The sequence below is a fragment of the Oryctolagus cuniculus genome, chromosome 7 (assembly GCF_964237555.1).
Source record: "Oryctolagus cuniculus chromosome 7, mOryCun1.1, whole genome shotgun sequence".
Classification (NCBI taxonomy): Eukaryota; Metazoa; Chordata; class Mammalia; order Lagomorpha; family Leporidae; genus Oryctolagus; species Oryctolagus cuniculus.
The window spans coordinates 100,357,630-100,381,555 of NC_091438.1; the positions used below are offsets into that span (position 1 = coordinate 100,357,630).

Consider the following 23,926-nt stretch of genomic DNA (forward strand, 5'->3'; position numbering starts at 1 on the left):
GTAAGAATCATAATCCCTATTCTCAATGAGTCTTCATCATAATGAAAAAATAAATCACACATATACATACACACATTTATGTGTGTTTGGGTAGTTTAGCTTATTTCTTATATTTTACATAGTCATCTCATGTTTGACCTTAAATCTATATACACTGTCCATATAAGTATTTTTATTTTTTAAGATTTTTATTTATTTATTTGAGAGGTAGAGTTATAGATAGAGAGAGGGAGAAACAGAGAGAAAGATCTTCCATCTGCTGATTCATTCCCCTAATGGCCGTGATAGCCACAGCTGAACCCATCTGAAACCAGGAGCCAGGGGATTCTTCCAGATCTCCCATGCAGGTGCAGGAATCCAAGCACTTGGATCATCCTCCACTGCTTTCCAAGACCGTAGCAGAGAGCTGGAGCAGAAGAGGAGCATTAGGGACATGAATGGGTACCCATACAGGATGCTAGCCCCGCAGCTGGGGTTTAGTCTACTCCACAGTACTGGCTCCCTGTCCATATAAGTGTTGTATAATTTTATACAATAGAAGACCATACATGGGTCTGGCGCTGCAGTGCCAGCATCCCATATGGGCACCGGTTCGAGTCTTGGCTGCTCCACTTCCAATTCAGCTCTCTGCTATGGCCTGAAAAAGCAGTAGAAGATGGCCCACGTCCTTGCACCTCTGCACCCACATGGGAGACCTTGAAGAAGCTTCTGGCTCCCAGCTTCCTATCGACGCAGCTCTGGCCATTGCGGCCAATTGGAGAGTGAACCAGCAGATGGAAGACTCTATCTCTCTCTCTGCCTCTCCTCTCTCTCTACATCAAATAAATAAATAAATCTTAAAAAAAAAAAAAAAAAGACAAAAAGACCATACATAAACCTTGCTGTTCTCTATTCAAAAAATTTCATATGTGGTAGTTTTGATTATTTACATTCCACCTCAGAAGTATAGTTTGAGAATAACTTTACAGCAATGCAAGAAAGTAATTAAAAATTTTTTTTTCTTCAAAGTGTTATTCAAGGGTCATTCCCATGTATACCCTTCAACTTGGGGTTGAAACCAATGATAGTTATGAAATATACATATTCAAGTACATTTTTGTTTCTTTGATCCTTTCTTATCATAGTGAGGCATTTAAATTCTTTTTTGTTTATTTTTTATTTTTTGACAGGCAGAGTGGACAGTGAGAGAGAGAGACAGAGAGAAAGGTCTTCCTTTGCCGTTGGTTCACCCTCCAATGGCCGCCGCGGCCAGCGAGCTGCGGCCGGCGCACTATGCTGCTCCGAAGGCAGGAGCCAGGTGCTTCTTCTGGTCTCCCATGTGGGTGCAGGGCCCAAGCACTTGGGCCATCCTCCACTGCACTCCCTGGCCACAGCAGAGAGCTGGCCTGGAAGAGGAGAACCGGGACAGAATCCGGCGCCCCGACCGGGACTAGAACCCTGTGTGCCGGCGCCGCAGGTGGAGGATTAGCCTAGTGATCCGTGGCGCCGGCCGAGGCATTTAAATTCTATACTGTTAAGGTTCCTACCATGCCAGAACAGAGGACTAGTGAGTGCTTCTGCTAAGACCACTAGTCCCTGTGGTTCTTCTGATGCTCCCCACCCCCCCCACCAAAGAAAGGTAAAGATGCTACTACATCCAGGGAAAGGGCAATGTCTGGCAGAGTGTTCTAAATCAGACTTTCATGGTAAAGTGTCCATTAATAATTAATTTTCTGCTTCCTTTAGGATAGGACAGGTTAAGCAGTTGGTCACATTCAATAAATAAGAAATTACTTGCAGTAATTTCTGCAACATTATAATCATCTTTCTAATTATGAAACCTACTTTTAAAGTCTTTGATCTGCATTATACTGGAAAGACATGGAAAATGGAAACAGAAGATGATTATAAATTCAACTTTGCCATCTGCTAATAGTTGGGCCTTGGCAAGTCACTTAGCCATAACATCTCCATGTACGGTCCGTGGTGAGGGGTGTAGAAATCCACACCCCACTGCATTGTTAGGTACTCTCAATAGGACAACCCGTGAAGTTCAGGAATGCGGGAAGACTCAAGGAACACCTGAGGAATTCAAACGCTAAATGACACATTGTAATATCATAGTTCCAGCAGTGGAATTTCAGAGTCTTGCCCTGAACTAAAACAAATGTGATTTTGTGAAATGGGAAATATGTTCTATACTCTTTCTGCATGTTATTAAGAATGAAAATATCCCACAGTTACTCAACTACATCATTAAAGGGATTTTATTTTCTTCAGTAAATACATTAAAAAAGGTTTTTTCGATTAACAATGACCTTTTTGACTTCTGCTGGTTTGGATTCTGTAGACGGTGAGGCTGACTGCAAATGAGACTGCAGTGTACCTTGTTCCTTACTTTTTCACCCACGGATTAGTTTCATCCAGTTGGCAGCAGCCTGCCCTGTTGCCTTCAGCTTGCAATTTTGTAGCAATCTCAAACACTGTGTTCAATTCCCAAAGTGTTCTGTGAAATGCTGTCAAACTATTTCTATGTTGTGTGTTTTCATTCTGTAGCTGTGCTTTGTACTCATTTAAGAAAGTCAGTCTTTAATTTGTATCAGAACGTTTTCAGGATGAAATATAGAATTCCAGACTGCAGCAAAATCACTGCCATATGACCACAGCCTTCTTAAGTTCTAACTCTTGATGTGCCTGATTTCCATTAACACAAAGTTGTGGTTTTGAATTTTGTTATAGAATTTGACATTGAATTTGGCCTGAAAAATCTGTCATCATACTTGCCATGATCAGCAGGCTCTAGTTTATCTAGCCAATTTCATCTCTCATCCTTGAAAAAGATGTATTTGTTTATTTATTTGAAAGAATTACACAGAGAAAGAAGGAGAGGCAGAGAGAGAGAAAGGTCTTCCATCCGCTGGTTCACTCCCCAATTAGCCCCAATGGCCGGAGCTGAACTGATCCAAAACCAGGACCCAGAAGCTTCTTCTGGGTCTCTCACGTGGGTGCAGGGGCCCAAGGACTTGGGCCATCTTGTGCTTTTCCAAGCCATAGCAGACAGCTGGATAGGAAGTGGAGCAGCCAGGATGCGATTCGGCACCCATATGGGATGCCAGCACTGAGGCAGCAGCTTTGCCTGCTACACCACAGCACTGGCGCCTCTCATCCTTTCTACCCTACTTCTCATGCTCCTTTGTACACTTTGGAAATACCTGCCTCTCTCACCTTTCCTGATGGCGCCCACATACAGCACTTCTGACAAAAATACCTTGTCATCAACTCGTCACCTGCTTATCTCAGGCACTTCCTACTCTAGAAAACCTTTGTCCACACTCAACACGCTTTGGAGGTCAAGTAACCTTCTTTACGCTCATGTTACCTTATACATCATTTAATCAAAATACTCCTTTCTGTATGGTAATAATTGGTTTGCTCAACTGTCTTCATCACTAGACCAAAACTTTTAGAGAGCAAGGACAATAATTTTTAATCAATAAATAGGTGCCTTATGAATATATGTTGGATAGATGAATACTTCCTGGAAAACCTATTGGTCAGTTTATTGAAAAGACAGCAAAAAATACTACTAGAAGTATTAAATTAGTTTTGCCACATTTAATTACAACAGCAATCAATTAACACAGTATATGGTTTTATCAGCAAAATGTAACTTATAACTTCAGTTTCAAGCTTACCATTATGCAAATATTTTTAAGATCAATATATGCATGGTTCTATTCTATGCTTTCTGTATCTGGTGCTTCACATTCAGAATTGGATTGAGTTGAACCAGCCTAACCATAGATCTTTTCAAATGAAAACATGTTCTAATATAGAAAACTGTTACTTGAACTAATTCAATTTTATATAGATTAGTTGTTATCTAAACTGAATTTAAAGGATTTTGACTGGCTTTGAATTTAAGTACATGCACACTTTTTTTAAAGAACAATATTATTTAACAAATACAAATTTCATAGGTACAGCTTTAGGAATATAGTGGTTCTTCCCCCCCACATCTGCCCTCCCACCCCCACTCCTGTCCCACCTCCTACTCACTCTCCCATTCCATTCTTCATTAAGATTTGTTTTTAGTTAATTTTATATACAGAAGACCAACTCTATACCAAGCAAAGATTTCAAAAATTTGCACATGCACACTTTTTATAAACAGAACTATATGCAAGTTTTGTTTCACATTTGCATTGGGAATGAAAGATGTATCAGTATGTTTTGTCTCCTGAGTTTATGTCTGATGTTTGCATTTGATTCTGTACTATTATTCAGCATATGGGGTAGCACTCAGAACAAAGATAATGTTGTATCTCATTTTCATTCTGATTAATAGGTATTCTGTCTCTGGTAATTTGTAGGTGTTATTTGGAAGATGGAGCTTCAAAGGGTGCCTGGCTGAACCGGTCAAGTATTATTTTTGCGGGAGGTGATAAGTGGTCAGTGGATCCTCGTGTTTCAATTTCAACATTGAATAAAAGGGACTACAGCCTCCAGATACAGAATGTAGACGTGACGGATGATGGCCCGTACACGTGTTCTGTGCAGACTCAACATACGCCGAGAACAATGCAGGTGCATCTAACTGTGCAAGGTATGCATTTCCAGAACTCTATACTGTGAAGGTCTGTACTTAGAAATATTTAACATTTCCATATCAATATGACTTAGAAGCAACTAACAATGTTGAAAGATGTATTGTTATTATCTTCAGCAATTTATGTCCCTACATACCATTATGTATAAGGCCATTGCAAGCGTAGAAATCCCTTGAAAAATCAAGACAAATCTATTAATATCACAATATGATTTGTATATATGAATCATCTCATATCTTCTCTTGAATTACCACTTCAATAGCCTTTAAGAACCCATATTGATACATAAAATACTAGAACTTTTTGAAATGTGGGTGGTAACTGTTTAAAAGCTGTCCTCAGAGTCTTCCATTATACAGTCACAGAACAACTTCTGTTTACTTTCATTCAGGTCACAACAGAAAGTTGCAGCAGCATTCTAGAATTACTGTATTTAAATATAAGTAATTGGAAAAATATGTAAACATGCAAATGCTTTATACTTATTTATTTTCAGGAGATCATAAATCATGCTAGCTAAATACAATCTGCAAATGCAAACAAGATCATCATATTATTTTGTTTTACTTGTATACTTAGACATAGAGCATATATATACCTACTGCAAATACTTTTAAGAAAAATGAAATTATAATGCTAGAAGAATGAGGAATGCATATTTTTGCCACGTTGCAGCATTTTCTTTTGCTTTATAAATTAATAATTTGCTGATAGCATATAAATTTTAGACTTTGTGGAGCTTAAAATGATATTGCAGTGTTTTTAAGTAAAATTAATAAACCATCTTATAATAATGTGGTACCACTGCATGAATTTTCTATTGTGTGTGAATGTTGTGTGAACAAGTTAGTTGTAGTGTCTCTGACTTTGCCTTTCAATAAGGCAAGACTAAAAATTAATTTAGTTGCATGGCTTAAGTCTGAAAAAGATGTAAATCTACAACTTAATTGAACGTTATTTCCTTACATAAAGGTAAAGCTGAATTCAAACACAGCTTCAATTATGAGTAAATAGTTTAACTTTGTGATAAAATTAAACTTCTTAATTAAACAATTAACTTTAAGGAGGAAAGTATAAATTGAAGAATATGTCAATTAATTTTCTCAACAGTTTATCTTATTACAGATTCTTTCAGAATGGTGATGCTCATTATTTAAAAGTGGCAAATGAGAATACAATAAGGTTTTTGCAAGAGTACATCTTTAGGCCAACATAATTCAGGGACTCTAGAGGTCAGGAGTTAGTCTAATTTGGAAAACTAACATGAGAATGCAAGACAAAACCTTTGTTTCTTCCATTAGGCCTCCTTCTTGTTTAGTTATGTGCTTTTTTTTTTTTTTTAATTTATTTGACAGGCAGAGTTAGACAGAGAGGGAGACAGAGAGACAGGTCCTCCTTCCGTTGGATCACCGCCCAAATGGCCACTACGGCCGGTGCGCTGTGCCGATCTGAAGCCAGGAGCCAGGTGCTTCCTCCTGGTCTCCCATTCGGGTGCAGGGCCCAAGCACTTGGGCCATCCTCCACTGCCTACCCGGGCCACAGGAGGGAGCTGGACTGGAAGAGGAGCAACCGGGACTAGAACCGGCGCCCATATGAGATGCCAGCGCCGCAGGCAGAGGATTAACCAAGTGAGCCACGGCACCAGCCCCTTAGTTATGTGCTCTTTTATTTGAGATTCTAACTCAAAAATTACAAATAGTTTTATTACTTGAGAAAAAATTTACTTTAATAATGTTTGAATCACTTAAGATAGACATTTTGTTTGTATGTGTTAAATATGTAGAGTTAAATAACATACATACTGATTTCAAAAAGTTTGTAGAAAATGCAGTTTAAAAAGTAATTTCCCGTGAAATTTTTGAAGACCTCATGTATTTCTGAACACTAAACATATCCTCTTTACCTTTATTCAATATTTCTTGCTCCATGCTAGGCCTATGTTTTTAAATCAGAGTCGGTATGTTTTCAAAGAAGGGGTATATAAGCCATGCTTAGGCATGTGTTTAATTCTTGTAGCATTTCTATTTAAATTTGTTTTTATAAAATTTTTATTACAGAATAGTTTTACATTTACAAAAGAAAGCCTCTGAAGTGGTATAAAGATTTTCCATGTAACCCATGCCCAGCTCCCACTTTTGTTAGCATGGTATTAGTATGATATATCTGTCACAATTTATTAAGCATATCCAGCTTTTCCATTGTCAACATTTCATGCTGCTATATTTACCACAATAAATGAAGTACACCCAGTTTCCCCTATTTTTTTAAATCAAACTTCCTCTTTCCGGCCAGCGCTACGGCTCACTAGGCTAATCCTCCACCTGCAGCACTGGCACACTGGGTTCTAGTCCCGGTTGGGGCGCCGGATTCTGTCCCGGTTGCCCCTCTTCCAGTCCAGCTCTCTGCTGTGGCCCGGGAGTGCAGTGGAGGATGGCCCAAGTGCTTGGGCCCTGCACCCCATGGGAGACCAGGAGAAGCACCTGGCTCCTGGCTTCGGATCAGCATCGTACGCTGGCCACAGTGAGCTGGCCGCAGCGGCCATTGGAGGGTGAACCAACGGTAAAGGAAGACCTTTCTCTCTGTCTCTCTCTCTCACTGACCACTCTGCCTGTCAAAAAAAAATAAATAAATAAAAAGAAAAAAAAACTTCCTCTTTCCCTCACAAAGCTGTTACTTTATTCTTTACTGTGTTCCATTCTTTTGCTGGCCACATAAGGATGGTGAACTTTTGAAATTAGCAATTAGTATACTTATTGAATATTTCTCAGTATAAAATTTTGCTTCTCTAAATCAAACAAACTAAAAGAACTTCTTGATACTATCTTGAATATATTTCAGTGGGTCAAATTAAAAGTTAATGATTTTACCATATTAATGAACATAATTACTTATTAAAAGTTGATTGACATATGGGCAGTTTTCCAATTACATTAATAAAGTTCAGGGAATACATTAATAGACTTGTCCATCAATTCAAAAACTAAATAAATGTCATAAAAAGTCAGCCCCACTTAAGCTACATTTTCTCTCAATGAACAGAATAAACTTTCAATCTTTAATTGTATATCTGGATAGTCTTGAAGCATATGCTCATTGCTTAACAATTTGTCAATCCTTTATTAACCAAGATAAAGAAATCTAGCAACTGAGGGAAGACTTTATTAATCACTGATGTCAAACAGAGATTGGCTGGTAGAAACAAAACCGATTTTCAATTGTTTCAACATTCTGCATAAGGTAGGTATTGAAATAAAATTATGTTAGAAAGAGAATGATAAAGAGGATATCTTGTCAACACAGACACTATGCATGTGGAACTCATTTGTGCTGGTGATTTTTTGAGCTAACCACAAAAATCAATGCAGTTATAAGGGAGGAACACCATTAGAGCAGGAGTTAGAAAACTTGAATTCTAATTCTGAAAGTGACCACCAAAAATAAGTAAATAACAACCCTGTCTGAACTCTAGTTTTCTCATTTAAGGGAGGTTCAGAACCAGATCTACATTCAGATCCAGAAGGTCTCTAAGGTCTATTGCCAGTCAAAGTAGAAAGAAAAAATGACTAAAATAAATAAAATATAAGTACAATAAACAAAAATAAAACAAAACAAAAAACCACTATTATTATTTTCTTTCGAATTACATGTGAAAAAGGTAGTTAATTTAAAAGTGAAAAAATTTTCGTACTTTACTTTGAACACCATGGAAACTAATTTTTACACATTACTCCTGGTAATATTTACTCCAAAGGTATATTTTCTTTCTTGTTGAATTTTTTTCCTTTCACCAGCTGAGGTAAGCAATTTATGTATTCATGGAGTTTGAAGAATGTGACAAGTTGGAGCTTGGTTTTTAGTTTCCTCCTGGCATCTGACTTATCTGGAATATTTGCAATAAATTGAGTATATGTAGTGAGCAGTGAGCATTCAGTTGTTAGCTGTTTTGAGAATAGCTTCAAGTATAGAAAGCTACCTTGCCCAAGGTCAGTTCTTGCCTGGAATAGTTGACGTGCAACGTAGAATAATTCTCATGAGCCACTTTTTGCTCTGGAGTTTCATTATGGGACAGCTGAGGTTGTGGTCCAGATTGCATTACAGGTCAACTTTTTGCTCTGTTCAATTCTATCTCCTTTCTATTTCTTCCCTAGGGAATGATTCAAAGATATTCTGTCATTAATAATCTGGACTTTAAATTTCATCTTGTTTCAGAGTCTAATTCCCAAAGATCCCAAAGTGTGACAATGTTAGACTCTTGTTTCAGGCTTAGTCATTGTTTTGAGAAAGGCTTTGTAAAATGGAAGGACAACACATTCAAAAACCATTTATTATTAACATTATGAAAGGGATTTAAAACTTTAAAAATAAGTATTCAAGGCCGGCGCCGCGGCTCACTAGGCTAATCCTCCGCCTAGCGGCGCCGGCACACCGGGTTCTAGTCCCGGTCGGGGCGCCGGATTCTGTCCCGGTTGCCCCTCTTCCAGGCCAGCCCTCTGCTGTGGCCAGGGAGTGCAGTGGAGGATGGCCCACGTGCTTGGGCCCTGCACCCCATGGGAGACCAGGAGAAGTACCTGGCTCCTGCCTTCGGATCAGTGCGGTGCACCAGCTGCAGCGCACCAGTCGTGGCGGCCATTGGAGGGTGAACCAACGGCAAAGGAAGACCTTTCTCTCTGTCTCTCTCTCTCACTGTCCACTCTGCCTGTCAAAAAAAAAAAAAAAAAAAAAAAAAGTATTCAATACACCAAGATAAGTAAGATAAATCGGATGACAAAAATAAATAATACAAGATTATAGTCAGAGGTGAGGTTAGATCACAAAATATCTGTCACAGTCTCTATATACTTCAATACCTTGATTAAAAAACCAGAAAAACAAAGCAAAACAAAAAACCTTGAGTTCCATTGTTTCTAACAACCAGTTCATAGAGAGAAAAGCTTATAATTGGTTATATGCTTCATGATCCATAAGGTTAAAAACTGCTTTTCTCAATGCCCTGATTTTGTTACCCAGAATGGAGAATCATTACTACCAAAAGCCACCTTAGAGAATCACTCTGATGTAAAGAAAACTTCAACAGTAACTATGTAGGACACAGAACTTATTCATAAGGTTTTCTCTTATACCACCTCTATCAATATTGTCTGAATTGCAGAGAAGGAAAAAAATTAAATATTGAAAAAATTCATCATGATACCAGTTTAGTTACAGAGAGAGAACTTTGAATATCACTATAACTTACAAATAAATTTTGGAACCTAGCCTATCTGAAGAAAACTTCCATAAATATTATTTCTCTCAAAGGATCATTCAATAGGAATTCATGTGCAAATACTTTAAAATTACCCTTCCAATGAGTATCTGGAGAGCAATTAGTCTAAGTGGCATACTATAAATCCATATTTTTTAAAGACCAGAATGTCTTAATATAATGTTAATGTTCTTTCTATGACTGTTTAAGCCTTGACAAGGTGCACATCTGAAGAGAAGGACATCATACTTCTGTTCCAGTTGGACCTTATTGCTGAAAACAGCATCACAGGACATGGGTCTGCTTTCCTCATAAAGACACAAAAGGGAAAAAGATGTAATGGCCAAAAATCAAAATACAAACAAACGAAAAAGCATGCCACAATGTCATATACATTGGAAAATTAAAATGATTGCTTTGCAACTGTGAGCAGTTCCAAAGTTTCAACAAGTAACAGTAACAAGTAACAAGTAAATGTTCCAAGAGTCATTTGTGATCTGGATGATTTCCCTAAATATTCCTTTGCAGACAAAATTAGTTCCATTCATCTGTGCTTATATATGGTAAGGGTTTTTAGAGAATTTTATATGGTATGACATTTAAAAATTAATGCATGTTTCAGTAGACATTTTCATGTTTATTTTTCATACAGTCCATTTTAGCTAGAATTCCTATAATTACATAGCAGGGTGTATCAAACCAGCTTCTAGGAAAACATTACTTCAGATCTATCTGTGAATAAATTGGCATTTTCTAGAATTTTAGTTTTGCTAACATGTTTCATGTTAACATAAGGTTAATTAAATTAATTTAGTGAAATTCTCATTTTAATATTGGCTTTTATTTCACAATCTACATTTTTTCTTCTAAATGTTTTTCCTTTGATGGTTGTTACAAGATTATTGGGCATGATTTTTCTGAGGTTGGGATGAAAAAAGTAACAGGTAGAAATGATAGATTTCAATAAATTGTGTTATTCTTCCAAATATAGTTTCTCTATATATATTTGTAATTTATTTTCCTTTTGTTTGAATGGATAAGAGACAAAGAAAGGCAAAAAGAAATTTTCCATCCACTGTTTCACTCCTCAAATGACCTCAACAGCCAGGACCAGGCCACACCAAAGTCAGGAGCCTGAAATTTAATGCATGTCTCCATATGAGTGGCAAGGGCCCAACTACTTGAACCATTTATGCTGCTTCCCAGGGGCATATTACAAGGAAACTGGAATCAGGACAGAAGCCAAGACTGGAACCAGACACTCTGATAGGAAATGCAGGTTTCCCAAGCAGTATCTTAACTTATGACCAAAACATTTTTTTCTATAGCTAATGTATATTATCAAATTTTCTTTATCAAGAGATATTGAGGAAGTCTTATATTTTGTCTAACATAGAATGTGATATTAGAACAACATCTTAGATCAACACTGTGCCAAAATCCATTACATATGGCTTACTATAAGCAAAAGAAATAATTGTGTTTGTGGTATATTTTATTACGTGCTTTCAATGTACTGTCAGTTACTGATGAGATACAGGAAAGATCAGAAAAAATAATATTGATAGATATTGCACATAGTTGGCTTCCATCTGAGCCACCTGTTTTTCCTATAGAAATAGCTTTGTGAGCTGATAATGATAAAGAGGGACAGTGTTGGGATTTAAATAATATCTTTTCTGAAAAGGCAATTGTGCCAGCAAGGAAGGTTCTACTTCAAAGTCTTGTATCTACACAAGAGCTGGAAAATATTTTGAGGGGTAGCAGGAGTGGGCAAAAATCAATGAAATGTATAATTTCTGTTAGATCTTGATGAGGAACAATTTTGCCCTACTTTGTCCTTCTCTTTTAAGTTCTGAATCATGTTGGCAAATATTAAATAATAGGATATCTTGCAATATGATTGATAAGAAAAAAAGTATAACATGCATTATTCATTTAGAGTCTAAGGAAAGCAGAGTTTGTTTCTGATAACTTAATAGTTCAAAATAAAATTGGTGGCCGGCGCCACAGCTCACTAGGCTAATCCTCCACGTGCAGCATCGGCACCCTGGTTCTAGTCCCAGTTGGGGTGCCGGTTCTGTCCCAGTTGCTCCTCTTCCAGTCCAGCTCTCTGCTGTGGCCCAGGAAGGCAGTGGAGGATGGCCCAAGTGCTTGGGCCCTGCACCTGCATGGGAGACCAGGAAGCACCTTGCTCCTGACTTCAGATCGGCGCAGCACGCTGGCCGTAGCAGTCATTTGGGGGGGTGAATCAATGGAAGGAAGACCTGTCTCTCTGTCTCTCTCTCTCTCTCACTGTCTAACTCTGCCTGTCAATAAATAAATTAATTAATTAATACAATTGGTAAGTATTTTGAAGTAATCAACCCTTTCAGCAAGATGTTGTCCTTAAAAATTTCTTTAATGATTAATGGATATTTTATATAACTCCTGAAGCACAGAGTCTCAGAAGTGATTCAAAGCTCTGTCTGGTCCCATATTTTATTTTGTTGGTAATAATTTTGAATTCTGTTTCATATATTCATTTTAGAGTGGCTACATTTGCTGCTGGCCTTGAGTATCTTCATTTTTTCCTAAAAAACAAAGAAAACAACTGTATAAGTAATACATGTCAAATCCCAGTGTAATGTACACCATCACTTTGAAAATCTCTCTATAAATAAAAGATTATCAACCGCTAGCTGGTCCATTTATTTAGAGAAACACTGCAAATAAAATCTAAGTCTGGTGGAATAACTTACCTTCTCCTTGGAAGCCATGGTAGTAGGATTTGATCTATGAAATAATTGCTGTTTTCTTTCTCAAATCCTATGTATAATTAAGACATTGTTACTAAGAAAGTTAGTTCAAGTTTTGCTGCTTTTGTTAACTGAAGTCTTTATGACATCACCCTTCTAACCTTTATTTAGGACAAAGATAAAACTTAGCATAGGATAAGATTTGTATTCACTAAATATGATATTTATCTTATTATTTGTAGCAAAAAAAAAGAATTAATCATATTCAGTGCCTAGGGGAAAATGGGCACAGTTACCACTAGCGGCAGTGTTCAACTTGTAGAATTAGAGTGATCAATATCCCAGTGACTTTGTTCCATTCTACTCCACATCATCCTCTAAGCATCGTTTGGTTGGTAATCTAGCAAGAGCAATAGAGAGCCTTAAGAAGCATGAACTATATACTTGCACTAATCTGTCAGCTTTCTCACCCACCATTGCTAGATTTGTTCTTCAGCAATGGGTGGTCATGAAGCCATCTGATAATCTCATGAGATCTGTAGTCCCTGTCTCTGGAAATTATTCATCCCTTTAAAATTTTGTATATTTCAAGGCTTATGAACCCTGTAAATATTTGCAATAACTCTAAATAAGAAACTAAGTGAGCTCTTGAGGGTGAAAACTGGATCTTAATCCTTTTTGACTCCCAAACACCCAGGGAAGAACCTGACAGATATTAAGAACTAACCAGAGTTTTATCGATTGTATACATGTATAAGTGTTTTTCTCCATGGGTTCATGCCAATTACTCTGCCTAACATGTGATTTAATGTATTGATGCTATCTTTAGGGAAAAACACCAAGAATGCTGAAATAACAAGAAAAAATTTAAATTAAAAGGATTAGTTAAGCATTCATGATTTGCATTGCCTATTTTCATTCCAGGTCCGAACATCCTCATTCTCAACTAATCTCCACATTTCCACAAATGCAGAATAGAGATTTCAGGTTATAGTAAAAAGTTACATGAAATATCAATAGTTTACAAAACAAATATTTTTCTCCCAGCAATGTTAGTTTGAGAAAAAGTATAGTTTATATAGGACAGAGTTAGCTACAAAGATTGTAGGCAACTGTCCCTAATGCCAAGACCAAGTAAGACATTAACATTTAACATTTAAACATTTAACATTTAACAAGACAAAGAGAATAACACAACTACAATTTTCTCTCAAGGAGAATGTGAACACAGGCATATATTACAATAACGTAATCCAAAAGGGCTCTACTCACCGTTGCTGGCTTTAAAGATAGAAGAAGAGGACCATGAGCCAAGGGGAATATGTGAAATATCTAGAAGCTGGAAAAAAATAAGAAATGGATTCTCTCCTGGGGAGTCCAAAAGGTAACTCAGCCCTCCCAAGACCTCAATTATAGCTGAGTGAAATTTGTGTCGAACTTCTATCCCATAGAATTATGAGATACACTTATGCTGTTTCAAGATAAATTTGTGATAATTTTTATGGCACCAAATAGAAAAGGAATATCTCCACACAAATATACATATGTCCTCAAAAAGCGTGATAATTTCATATCCATATAAAACCATATTTGTCAGCCTCAGTGCCATTGACATGTGCAGTGTAGGAGGTTTAGAAGCAACCATGACCTCTACGCATTAAATACCAATAACCTTCTTCAACTGCAACACTGAAATGTCTGCTGGGATAAAATTCATGCCAAATTGGGAAACACTGATTTGGTAGAGAACAAAGGCTTCAATTCTCTAATACATGGCAGGTTGTGATAAACTCTGTGATAGTATGGAACTTATCTATGTTATTTACTTACCCTGAGTGACTAGAACAGGGGAAGGCATGCAATTGGGGCCAAAACACATATTTAATAAATAATAGAATGAATGAGTAAAATTTCTTAAGAGTAAAAGCCCTCCAATGACCAAATAAAATTTCCTTTAGATTTATTTTCTCTTTCAATAATAGTTTGAGAAATTTTTCCTTTTAAAATTAGTTAATACTGGTGTTATAAGTATGATACTGTGACATAGGAATTAATTTACCCTCAAATGATATCAAACTCTGATATTATAAAGTATATAAAGTATATGAAGTGATGAAGTATCTTCCTCTCTTTAAGCTCAATTTTGTTCTTTCAGAAATAAAAAATAATGTTCATTTTCTGGTTTGCAGTAAAAAGTTTAAATATAATTAAATACACAGTCATTTCTCAGAGTGAATGATTCAGAGTAGCTATTCAATAAATGTATGTTTTTCTTTTTCCAAAGATCTAATAATGTACAGATAGTTCCTTTGCTCTTTCTGTCTCTGAATTAGGATATAATTGATATTGCTCTCATTAATTTCAAGTGACTTTTATTTAAGACTATAGACAATAAAGTGAATATGTAAAATATTAGCAAAATTAATTATCCTCCCTTACTGTGGAATATTCTACATAAAAAGATATAATACATTTATGGCAATATTAATGTTTTGAGCTAGAATAATAGGAACTAATTCTACATTTTGAAAATGAGGTATTACCTAAAATTTAAGACAAGATATTGTGCATTCATTTTGCCTATTTGATCTCAAGGCCATTCTTTACTCCTCTCTTGCTGCACTCTGAATCACACCTTTGAACATATTCTCCACCTACTATGTTTTCTGGTTTCTGGCAATATTCACCCAGCGAGAGACAACCGTGAGAAAGACATTGCTGGTGGGGGGCAGGGAGAAGTCAGGCCACGTTCCCTCTTATGCTGCCATAAGCAGTGTCTCCTGCAAGAGTTTTCTCCTCCTTGACACCGGTGTCCTCTGGAGAGCCCATTTTCCCACGGGCACACCTCACACTGAGAAGCCCACACCAGGGATCCAGCTGTTGAGGAGACACCCTGATCTCCTGGCTCTGGTAATGATACCTACTTGCAGGAATATCAGTGGCTTCTTGTTAACAGATGTCTGACTTGCCTCTCCATCATCTGCTTTGACCCTTGCGTCTCCTATCACATGTGTAAGCAGTTCCTGGGTTAGACCCCTTTTATTTGAAACACTTAAATTGTTTTTTTCTAAATAGCTATTGATGGATACAGACATTTTCCATAAACTTTCAAATATTTCCTACTTGTTAATATCCTCCAGAAGCATGTTTCTCAGCTTTATTCTCTACTATATAGGTAACTATTTTATAAAGTGATAATTACATCTTTACATTCTGAGAAAAATAACTCTCATTCCTGAGCATAAAAAGCAAACGTAAAAGCAAATTTTAAAATTAATTACACATATGTTGGGATCTCATATTTACTAAACTAATTATTACAAAGCAAGATAAATTAGGGGGAAAAGCAAAGAGTATGCATAATTATTAAATGCTGGCATTTATGTGAGCCTTAGGCTTCTGTTTATTAGCTTTTTGGGTGCAATTATCATTAACATTTCTGTTGCATCCTTAATGAATTCTAGAACCAAAAATACACAATGACATGGATGGAAAAAGCAGTCTTTCCCCATCTTCACAGACTGCAACTTTAAGAAAAATAACCTACAGTGAGGTTGCAGAGCTCTGGTTGTATATTTTTCCCTGGGAGCTATGAACTGTCCAGCAAGATTCTGAGCCTTGATTTTTACAGCTGCACCTGTGCCTTGTGGGGAAAGTAGTAAAGAGTAATCAGGGAACCTTCTCCAGTAAACCAGGCAGCTGAGTTTCAACACTAACTTTAATACAACTTAGGTATATTATGTAATCATTTACCTTTGTGCCAAGCATAGTTATAGAAGTTAGGAACCAAAGGTTAATAAATAAGAATTAGGCTGTCTCCTCTAGGAACATGTAGCATAGGGAGAGAGGAAGTTACAACTCAGAGGAAAACAAGTGCACTAAAGTCAGATTGTGGCTGGAATAGATGTATGTGCAGAGTACATAAGAAGCAGTCATCTTTAGAGGTCACAGCAACTTCTGGAGTGGAAGGTAGAGGGGCTTTAAGTTTAATTACAAGGCAAGGAGAGATGGTTTTCTACAATAAACTGCTTGAAAGCTAGTCTGGGTATACATAATGCACCATTAAGAGCTGAACGAGAAGCTGCTTCAAGTCTCAGCAAGAGCAAAAGCAGCAGTTAGAAGTGTGATGCCCCATAGTCTAGTTCTGTAAAAGTGGAATGAGGGTTGGGGGTAGAGGTGGGTGGGAAGCTCTTCAGATTGGAGGAATGGTTTGATCAGAGACATCCTTTAGAAGTAGTGCTGACAAAGGGATGCTTAAATGTGCAGCTCCTGAGAGATCAAGATGCTGTTGGAGGTTGTTTGAGCATGTGAGAAGCAATGGGACTCTTGGGGAGCAGCTGGAAGAGGCTGTAATTGCTGGGCTAGACTGCTGACTGGAGCCATTCATTGCAGAGAGGAACAGCTGCAGAGAGCTTAAGCAGGGAACCCTGGGGAGTCACGACTGGGAACTTCCCCAGATTACAAAGCTGCCAGCAGAAGCAGCAGATAGGAGTGTCATCATACAGAAATATTCAACTTATGGATCTAGCTCCACCATCTCAGTAGTTGGAAAAGGAGGAAACATAACATTACATATAAAGAGGATTGAGGAAAGACTGACAAGATCATCAAAGTAGATTTCAGATTTTTAGGTAACAACTTTGCTCAAATTCTGACCTTAGCATCCATGACTGATGTATCTATCACTTTTTGACTGTTGTTTGTTTATTGAGATATAATTTCACCCTGAAAATTATCTACCAGATTGGCCAAAACAATAAGTCTTGACTTTCAACTGGGGGGGGGGGCGGTTCTTAAATCAAAAATTCTTTGAAAGGATATGCAATATTCAGTGCTTTTGATATTTTCCTTCAGGGAAGAGTGCCTTTGGTTTTCATCTTGTTCTCAAACCTCCTGACACTAAGACAGGTTCATACCTTTTGCATTAAGACAGAAAAGGTCAACCAATAGAGAATTTGATAACATCTGTCAAAGGCTTATTGACAAAAGGCACAATTGTTTAACTGATGAATCTCCATAATCATCATATCAAGGCATTAACTGTGAGGCTATCCTCTTCAAATATTTTGTAGAATAACAAATCTCAGTATGTAAGTGATTCAATCTGTATCTTTTTGGATCAGCTTGAGATGGAAGCAGCATAATACAAATTTTTACTTGGGTTATATAAAATTATAGTTTAAGAATTTGAGAAAGAAAATCAAGCTGCAGAACTATTATGTTAGTTCAAATTTGTAAAAGGCTCTGAGAACTTTGGTAGGTGTTGTAGAAAAGGAAAGAATATAGAAGTAGAGACTTTTTTTTTTTTTTTTTTTTTTTTTGACAGGCAGAGTGGACAGTGAGAGAGACAGAGAGAGAAAGGTCTTCCTTTGCCGTTGGTTCACCCTCCAATGGCCGCCGCTGCAGCCGGCGCACCGTGCTGATCCGATGGCAGGAGCCAGGATCCAGGTGCTTTTCCTGGTCTCCCATGGGGTGCAGGGCCCAAGCACCTGGGCCATCCTCCACTGCACTCCCTGGCCATAGCAGAGAGCTGGCCTGGAAGAGGGGCAACCGGGACAGAATCCTGCGCCCCGACCGGGACTAGAACCCAGTGTGCCAGCGCCGCAAGGTGGAGGATTAGCCTATTGAGCCACGGCGCCGGCCCGAAGTAGAGACATTTTAAGTGTCAGTGTGAGTACTGTAATATATAACTTACATATTGTAATATGTTTTCTTTGTTGAAATCTTATAATGGTGCCAAACTCACTCCATCTAGAAAAATTTCCTGTGGATTAAGTCACATGGGAACCAGTTGTCCTGGTTTAATAGACACTTCAGTGTTGTAGGTTTAATCAATAAACTTGATCTTCAAACTTTGCCTGTTATACAATCTGTTCTGAGCAAACAATGGAATGAAGTAAAGTGAATCAAGCCTTGAGTATATTAGTGAATTGGGGTTTGAGTGACCAAGAACAAAATGTCAGGAAGACAGCAAAGGAGAAGCTCAATTTTTAGGTTCCACATACTCTGTACTTTTAGGTGCAATGTAACATATTTTCCTTTAAAATGAACATTTTAAACAGAAGAGCTGTGTGCGTTTTTCAAAGTAACATAAATTCACCTTTGAAGCTTCTGACCCACTAAAGATTCCTGGAAATACTTAGTCTAAGTCTGCTCTGGACAAATGAAAAATTGCTCTCAAAGGTCTTTATTTACCTAATGAATATGCCTTGCAGAGCTTTCAAACAATTATTTGAAGGCAGAAAAAATCTCAAGGCCCATCCATCTCTCATGGAGAATTGTCAGCTTTGCACACCTTAGAGTGTTTTTTTTTTTTCTCCTGTCTCCAAAGGAAGCACTGTCCCACTTTCTGAGACTTGGCATGTGGTTGGGATTACTGGGAAGCTTTTGAGCTTGTAGTTCACACAACCCACTTGTCTTTGACAGTATGTGTTTCTTTAAACTTCCCAGTGCATAGCAGTGAGCTCTTTCTTAAAGCCAACCTAACTCAATCTGTGCTTTTGGAAGTGTAGTTAGCTATTCAATTTGGCTCTTTCCAAAATATGATGACTTACTTTTTGCATTTTCATATAGTTAAAAAATTGATGTGGCCTTATCAAGATCAAAGAGATGGGGTATATGAATCTCTCTGGACCCTTTCAGTTCGCAGGGATTCCTCAGAACGTACTTAAAGCTTAAAATATGGAGTTAATCAATTCTGAAGAGCTATATATTTCAGAAGCAAAATTATCTTCTATTTTGTTCCTTTGAGATAAGTAAAGGGGTCAGACTTCTGGATCACCACCTTCTGAAAGAGTAGGGGTTATTTGTTATACTTATTATTAAAGTGTTATATTAAAGTTCAAAGATAACTAAATATACCAGTTTGATTTAATATGCTCCATAATTTTTCAGTTCTCCTCTTGTCCCACTGCAATACTTAACATTCTATATCATCACCATAAAATGATATTTATGAGTAGCCATAAGCACCAAGTGCCGCACAGTGCAATGAGCCGAGCATGGCCTAGGTCTCTCTGCCTCTTACATAAAGCAAAGAATATTAACACAGATGGAGAAGGGAGGGCATATGCATGCATATAAAACAATGAGAAGGAAATGATACACTGATCTCTGCCTTTCACTTTTTCCCAAACTCCTGCCATCAATCAAATAACCAGAAATTGCCCATAACATATAGCCTCATGGGCCCTTTTGTTTTAGCCCAGAATGAAAACCTTCTGTATAGCTGAATAAAAATCTAGGCCTATCATTGGGAAAAGTCTGTCGAATTGAAAGGTAGAGTTTCTATGTATTGGGAATTGAAAAATCTACCAAGTTTGGTATTTTGAATTGAGGATTCTACATGTAATTTTTACATTTTCAGTGCTGCATGATGAATATTTTTAAAAGATCTTAATTTTGTATATAACTTTGCCCCCAGATTGCCTCTTGCTTACTTTGACATTTTTTTTATAATAAGACTCCTTAAGCTTTTAATTTTATATTTTGATTTTTTTGACTTTTATTTAATGAATATAAATTTCCAAAGTACAGCTTTTGGACTACATTGGCTTCCCCCCCCATAACTTCCCTCTCACCCGCAACCCTCCCCTTTCCCTCTCCCTCCCCCCTTCCATTCACATCAAGATTAATTTTCAATTCTCTTTATATACAGAAGATATGTTTAGCATATTATATTGAGTAAAGATTTCAACAGTTTGCACCCACATAGAAACACAAAGTGAAAAATACTGTTTCAGTACTAGTTATAGCATTAAATCACAATGTACAGCACATTAAGGACAGAGATCCTACATGAGGACTAAGTGCACAGTGACTCCTGTTGTTGACTTAACAAATTGACACTCTTGTTTATGGCATCAGTAATCACCCTAGGCTCTTGTCATGAGTTGCCAAGGCTATGGAAGCCTTTTGAGTTCACCGACTCTGATCATATTTAGACAAGGTCATAGCCAAAGTGGAAGTTCTCTCCTCCCTTCAGAGAAAGGTACCTCCTTCTTTGATGACCTGTTCTTTCCACTGGGATCTCACACGCAGAGATCTTTCATTTAGTTGTTGTTGTTGTGGTTTTGGTTTTGTTTTGTTTTTTGTTTTTTGTTTTTTTTTTTTTTTTTTGCCAGAGTGTCTTGGCTTTCCGTGCCTGAAATACTCTCATGGGCTTTTCAGCCAGATCCGCATGCCTTAAGGGCTGATTCTGAGGCCAGAGTGCTGTTTAGGACACCTGCCATTCTATGGGTCTGCTGTGTATCTCGCTTCCCATGTTGGATCATTCTCTACCTTTTTTATTCTATCAGCTAGTATTTGCAGACACTAGTCTTATTTATGTGCTCTCTTTGGCTCTTAGTCCTTTCATTATGATCAATTGTGAACAGAAATTGATCACTGGGACTAGTGAGATGGCATTGGTACATGCCACCTTGATGGGATTGAATTGGAATCCCCTGGTATGTTTCTAACTCTACCGTTTGGGGCAAGTCAGCTTGAGCATGTCCCGAATTGCACATCTCTTCCCTCTCTTACTCCCACTCTTATATTTAACAGCGTTCACTTTTCAGTTAAGTTTCAACACTTAAGAATAACTGTGTGTTGATTACAGTATTCAACCAAAAGTATTAAGTAGAACAAACAAAAAAATACTAAGAGGGATAACATATTAAGTTGTTCATTAACAGTCAGAGCAAGGGCTGATCAAGTCACCGTTTCTCATAGTGTTCATTTCACTTTAACAGGTTTCCTTTTTGGTGCTCAGTTAGTTGTCACCGATCAGGGAGAACATATGATTTTGATTTTTAAAATATATTTAAAACATATATTTTGATTTTTAAAATTAAAAATTAATATAGACTTAAAGCATCAAATAATATAAAGTGGGTATTTAAAATTATTTTTTCAGATCTATGGTAATTGTACATGTTTATGGGGTAGAGTGTGATATTTCAAGACATGTGTGAAATGTGTAATGATTGGCATATCTATCACCTAAGACTATTATCACTTCTTTGTGTTGTGAACATTAAAAAACTTCTGCTAGCAATTTAGAAATATTCAAAGTACATTTAAAAGTTTATAGAAATGTACACAATTAAAAATAGATGCATAGATTTCAACATTTTTATAACAATGTACATATCCTCTAATTTCATTTTTCCATGAACTTTTTAAAGTGCATTTGCACAATTATCTGATGTCATTCATAGTTTTCTTATTTAAAACAGACTTTTAAATGAATGATTGGAGTTAAAGACATCTCTATAGGAAGTGGTATAGGGAGAATGGAAACTAGCTACCCCTTCATCCCATTGTCTGCTTCTCCAAATGCAACTATCCTTTCTGCCATTTTCTTCTTTCCTGTACCTATCACTAACCTGTTTGAATACTGAACTTTTTTTGTATTCCTTTGAAGAACTTGATGTTTCATACCTCTGTTTTTGTTCTTTCCGGAAATAATGTGCTTCCTTCCCTCTAAGTAGAACTAATACCTTCTGTGAATCTGCTTTGATCCTCTTCACCCTTCCATCATAGTCCATTTTGGCTAATATATCTGTGTTTCTGGCTAAAAGGTAAAGTAAATGAGGATAGATCTTGTGTTTATACTTATTAATAAATATTATACTAATAGGTTAACTTATGCTGTCAGAGTTGAAGTGAGTCAGCTAATGGAACCATGGTCTGTGGATAGATTGGATTCCCCAGAATTATCAACCCATTACACAGACCTACATAGTAGAAATGATGAAAGTGTTAGAGGAATACTGACATGAACATGGCCTTGGCTGTGCCATTTAGCATCTGTGTCAACTCAAGATTAAGATGCTTTGTTCATATGAGGCTTTGTGGACAGTGCAACCTACATAATAGAATTATCTACAGAATTAAAAATTATACGTGTTAAAGAAATGAACACAAAGTCAGTCCTCAATAAATGACATTATTATTACTATTTATAATGAACACCTCTTAAGGGATTTGTATGTGGGTTTATAAGCAGACGAAAAGATGAGTATGCCCTTTCAACTTCTCAATTTTTCCTCTTTGTTGTCACTGTAATTTCTTATTTAGTAGATGTAACAAACAGCATTGTTATAAATATTAGCTGCCTGTTTCTTCAATGTCCTACTTTCTTAAAATTTAACTGAGGACAGTAGAATATAGAAAAATGTGCATGCCAAGCCATTTTTCAACAACGTAATGCAAAAGATAAGAGTCGGAGAACTCAGAGGGCTTCCATAGCCTTGGAAACTCATGACCGGAGCATAGGGAGACTACTGATGCCATAGACAGGAGTGTCAATTGGTAAAGTCAACAACAGGAGTCACTGTGCACTTACTCCTCATGTAGGATCTTTGTCCTTAATGTGCTGTGCATTGAGATTTAATGCTATAATGAGTACTCAAACAATATATTTCACTTTGTGTTTTCATGGGGGTGCAAACTGTTGAAATCTTTACTTAATGTATACTAAACTGATCCTCTGTAAAAAAAAAAAAAAAAAAAAAAAAAAGAAATTATCAACTCCCAACTTGACTCTCACTGGGATTAAACATGACAATAGGTCTGATCTGATTTCATCATCATTTAAAAAAAAATCAACTATTATTTTTCACTTTATGTTTCTGTGTGAGAGCAAACTGTTGAAATCCTTACTTAATGTATACTAAGCTGATCTTCTGTATATTAAGATAATCGAAAATGAATCTTGATGTGATTGGAAGGGGAGAGGGAGTGGGAAAGGGGAGGGTTGTGGGTGGGAGGGACGGTATGTGGAGGAAGCCATTGTAATCCATAAATCGTACTTTGGAAATTTATATTCATTAAATAAAAGTTAAAAAAAAAATGTCACTCAGTCACTTTGTTTATTAGAATTAATGAGATTCTTGATAACCTTTTTATTTTAGTTCAATTGTTTCCTAGCATGACAAACAAAGCAATTTTTAAAAATAGATTTCACTGTATAGCCTCTAACTTTTATAACGACAGACAAATTGCAGGCCAAATTGTTAGAAAAACTTTTCATATCAACTAAAGGAAAAGACGTTATAGCAGCCCAAATGACTTTTATATACAAAAATAGTCATGACCAATAGCCAAAATAACACACTAAAGGAAATAAATCCACCCAACTAAAATACATAATAATAAGCAGTGTGTTTATTGTACAAATATTGTCAGCCTGAGTATCTATGTGGAATCTACTCAGAAGGAAGGAAAATTGCTTCCTCAGTTGTTTGGGACTGCAACAGTATCCTGCAGCAGAGGCACTGAGAGAGAATGAGAAACAGACAGTGAGACAGGATGACTGCATTGGATTGTGGTATGTCCAACTCGTACCACCTATCAGGAAATTATCAAAA

At 37.0% G+C, this 23,926-nt stretch overlaps 1 protein-coding gene and 1 long non-coding RNA gene across 3 annotated transcripts in view; both read left to right on the top strand.

The window, feature by feature from the left end:
• The window catches only part of NEGR1 (neuronal growth regulator 1), a 941,547-nt gene that overhangs the window by 388,436 nt on the left and 529,185 nt on the right, over positions 1-23,926 (top strand). For both annotated transcript variants that reach the window (XM_070078258.1, XM_002715922.5), the window contains exon 2: positions 4,353-4,585. In XM_070078258.1, the coding sequence (XP_069934359.1) occupies positions 4,353-4,585 (233 nt within the window). The remainder of the gene's footprint in view (positions 1-4,352; positions 4,586-23,926) is intronic.
• LOC127493603 (uncharacterized) lies at positions 4,592-17,758 on the top strand. Its single transcript, XR_007924034.2, has 2 exons — positions 4,592-10,397; positions 13,788-17,758. It is a non-coding gene; the product is annotated as an uncharacterized lncRNA (long non-coding RNA).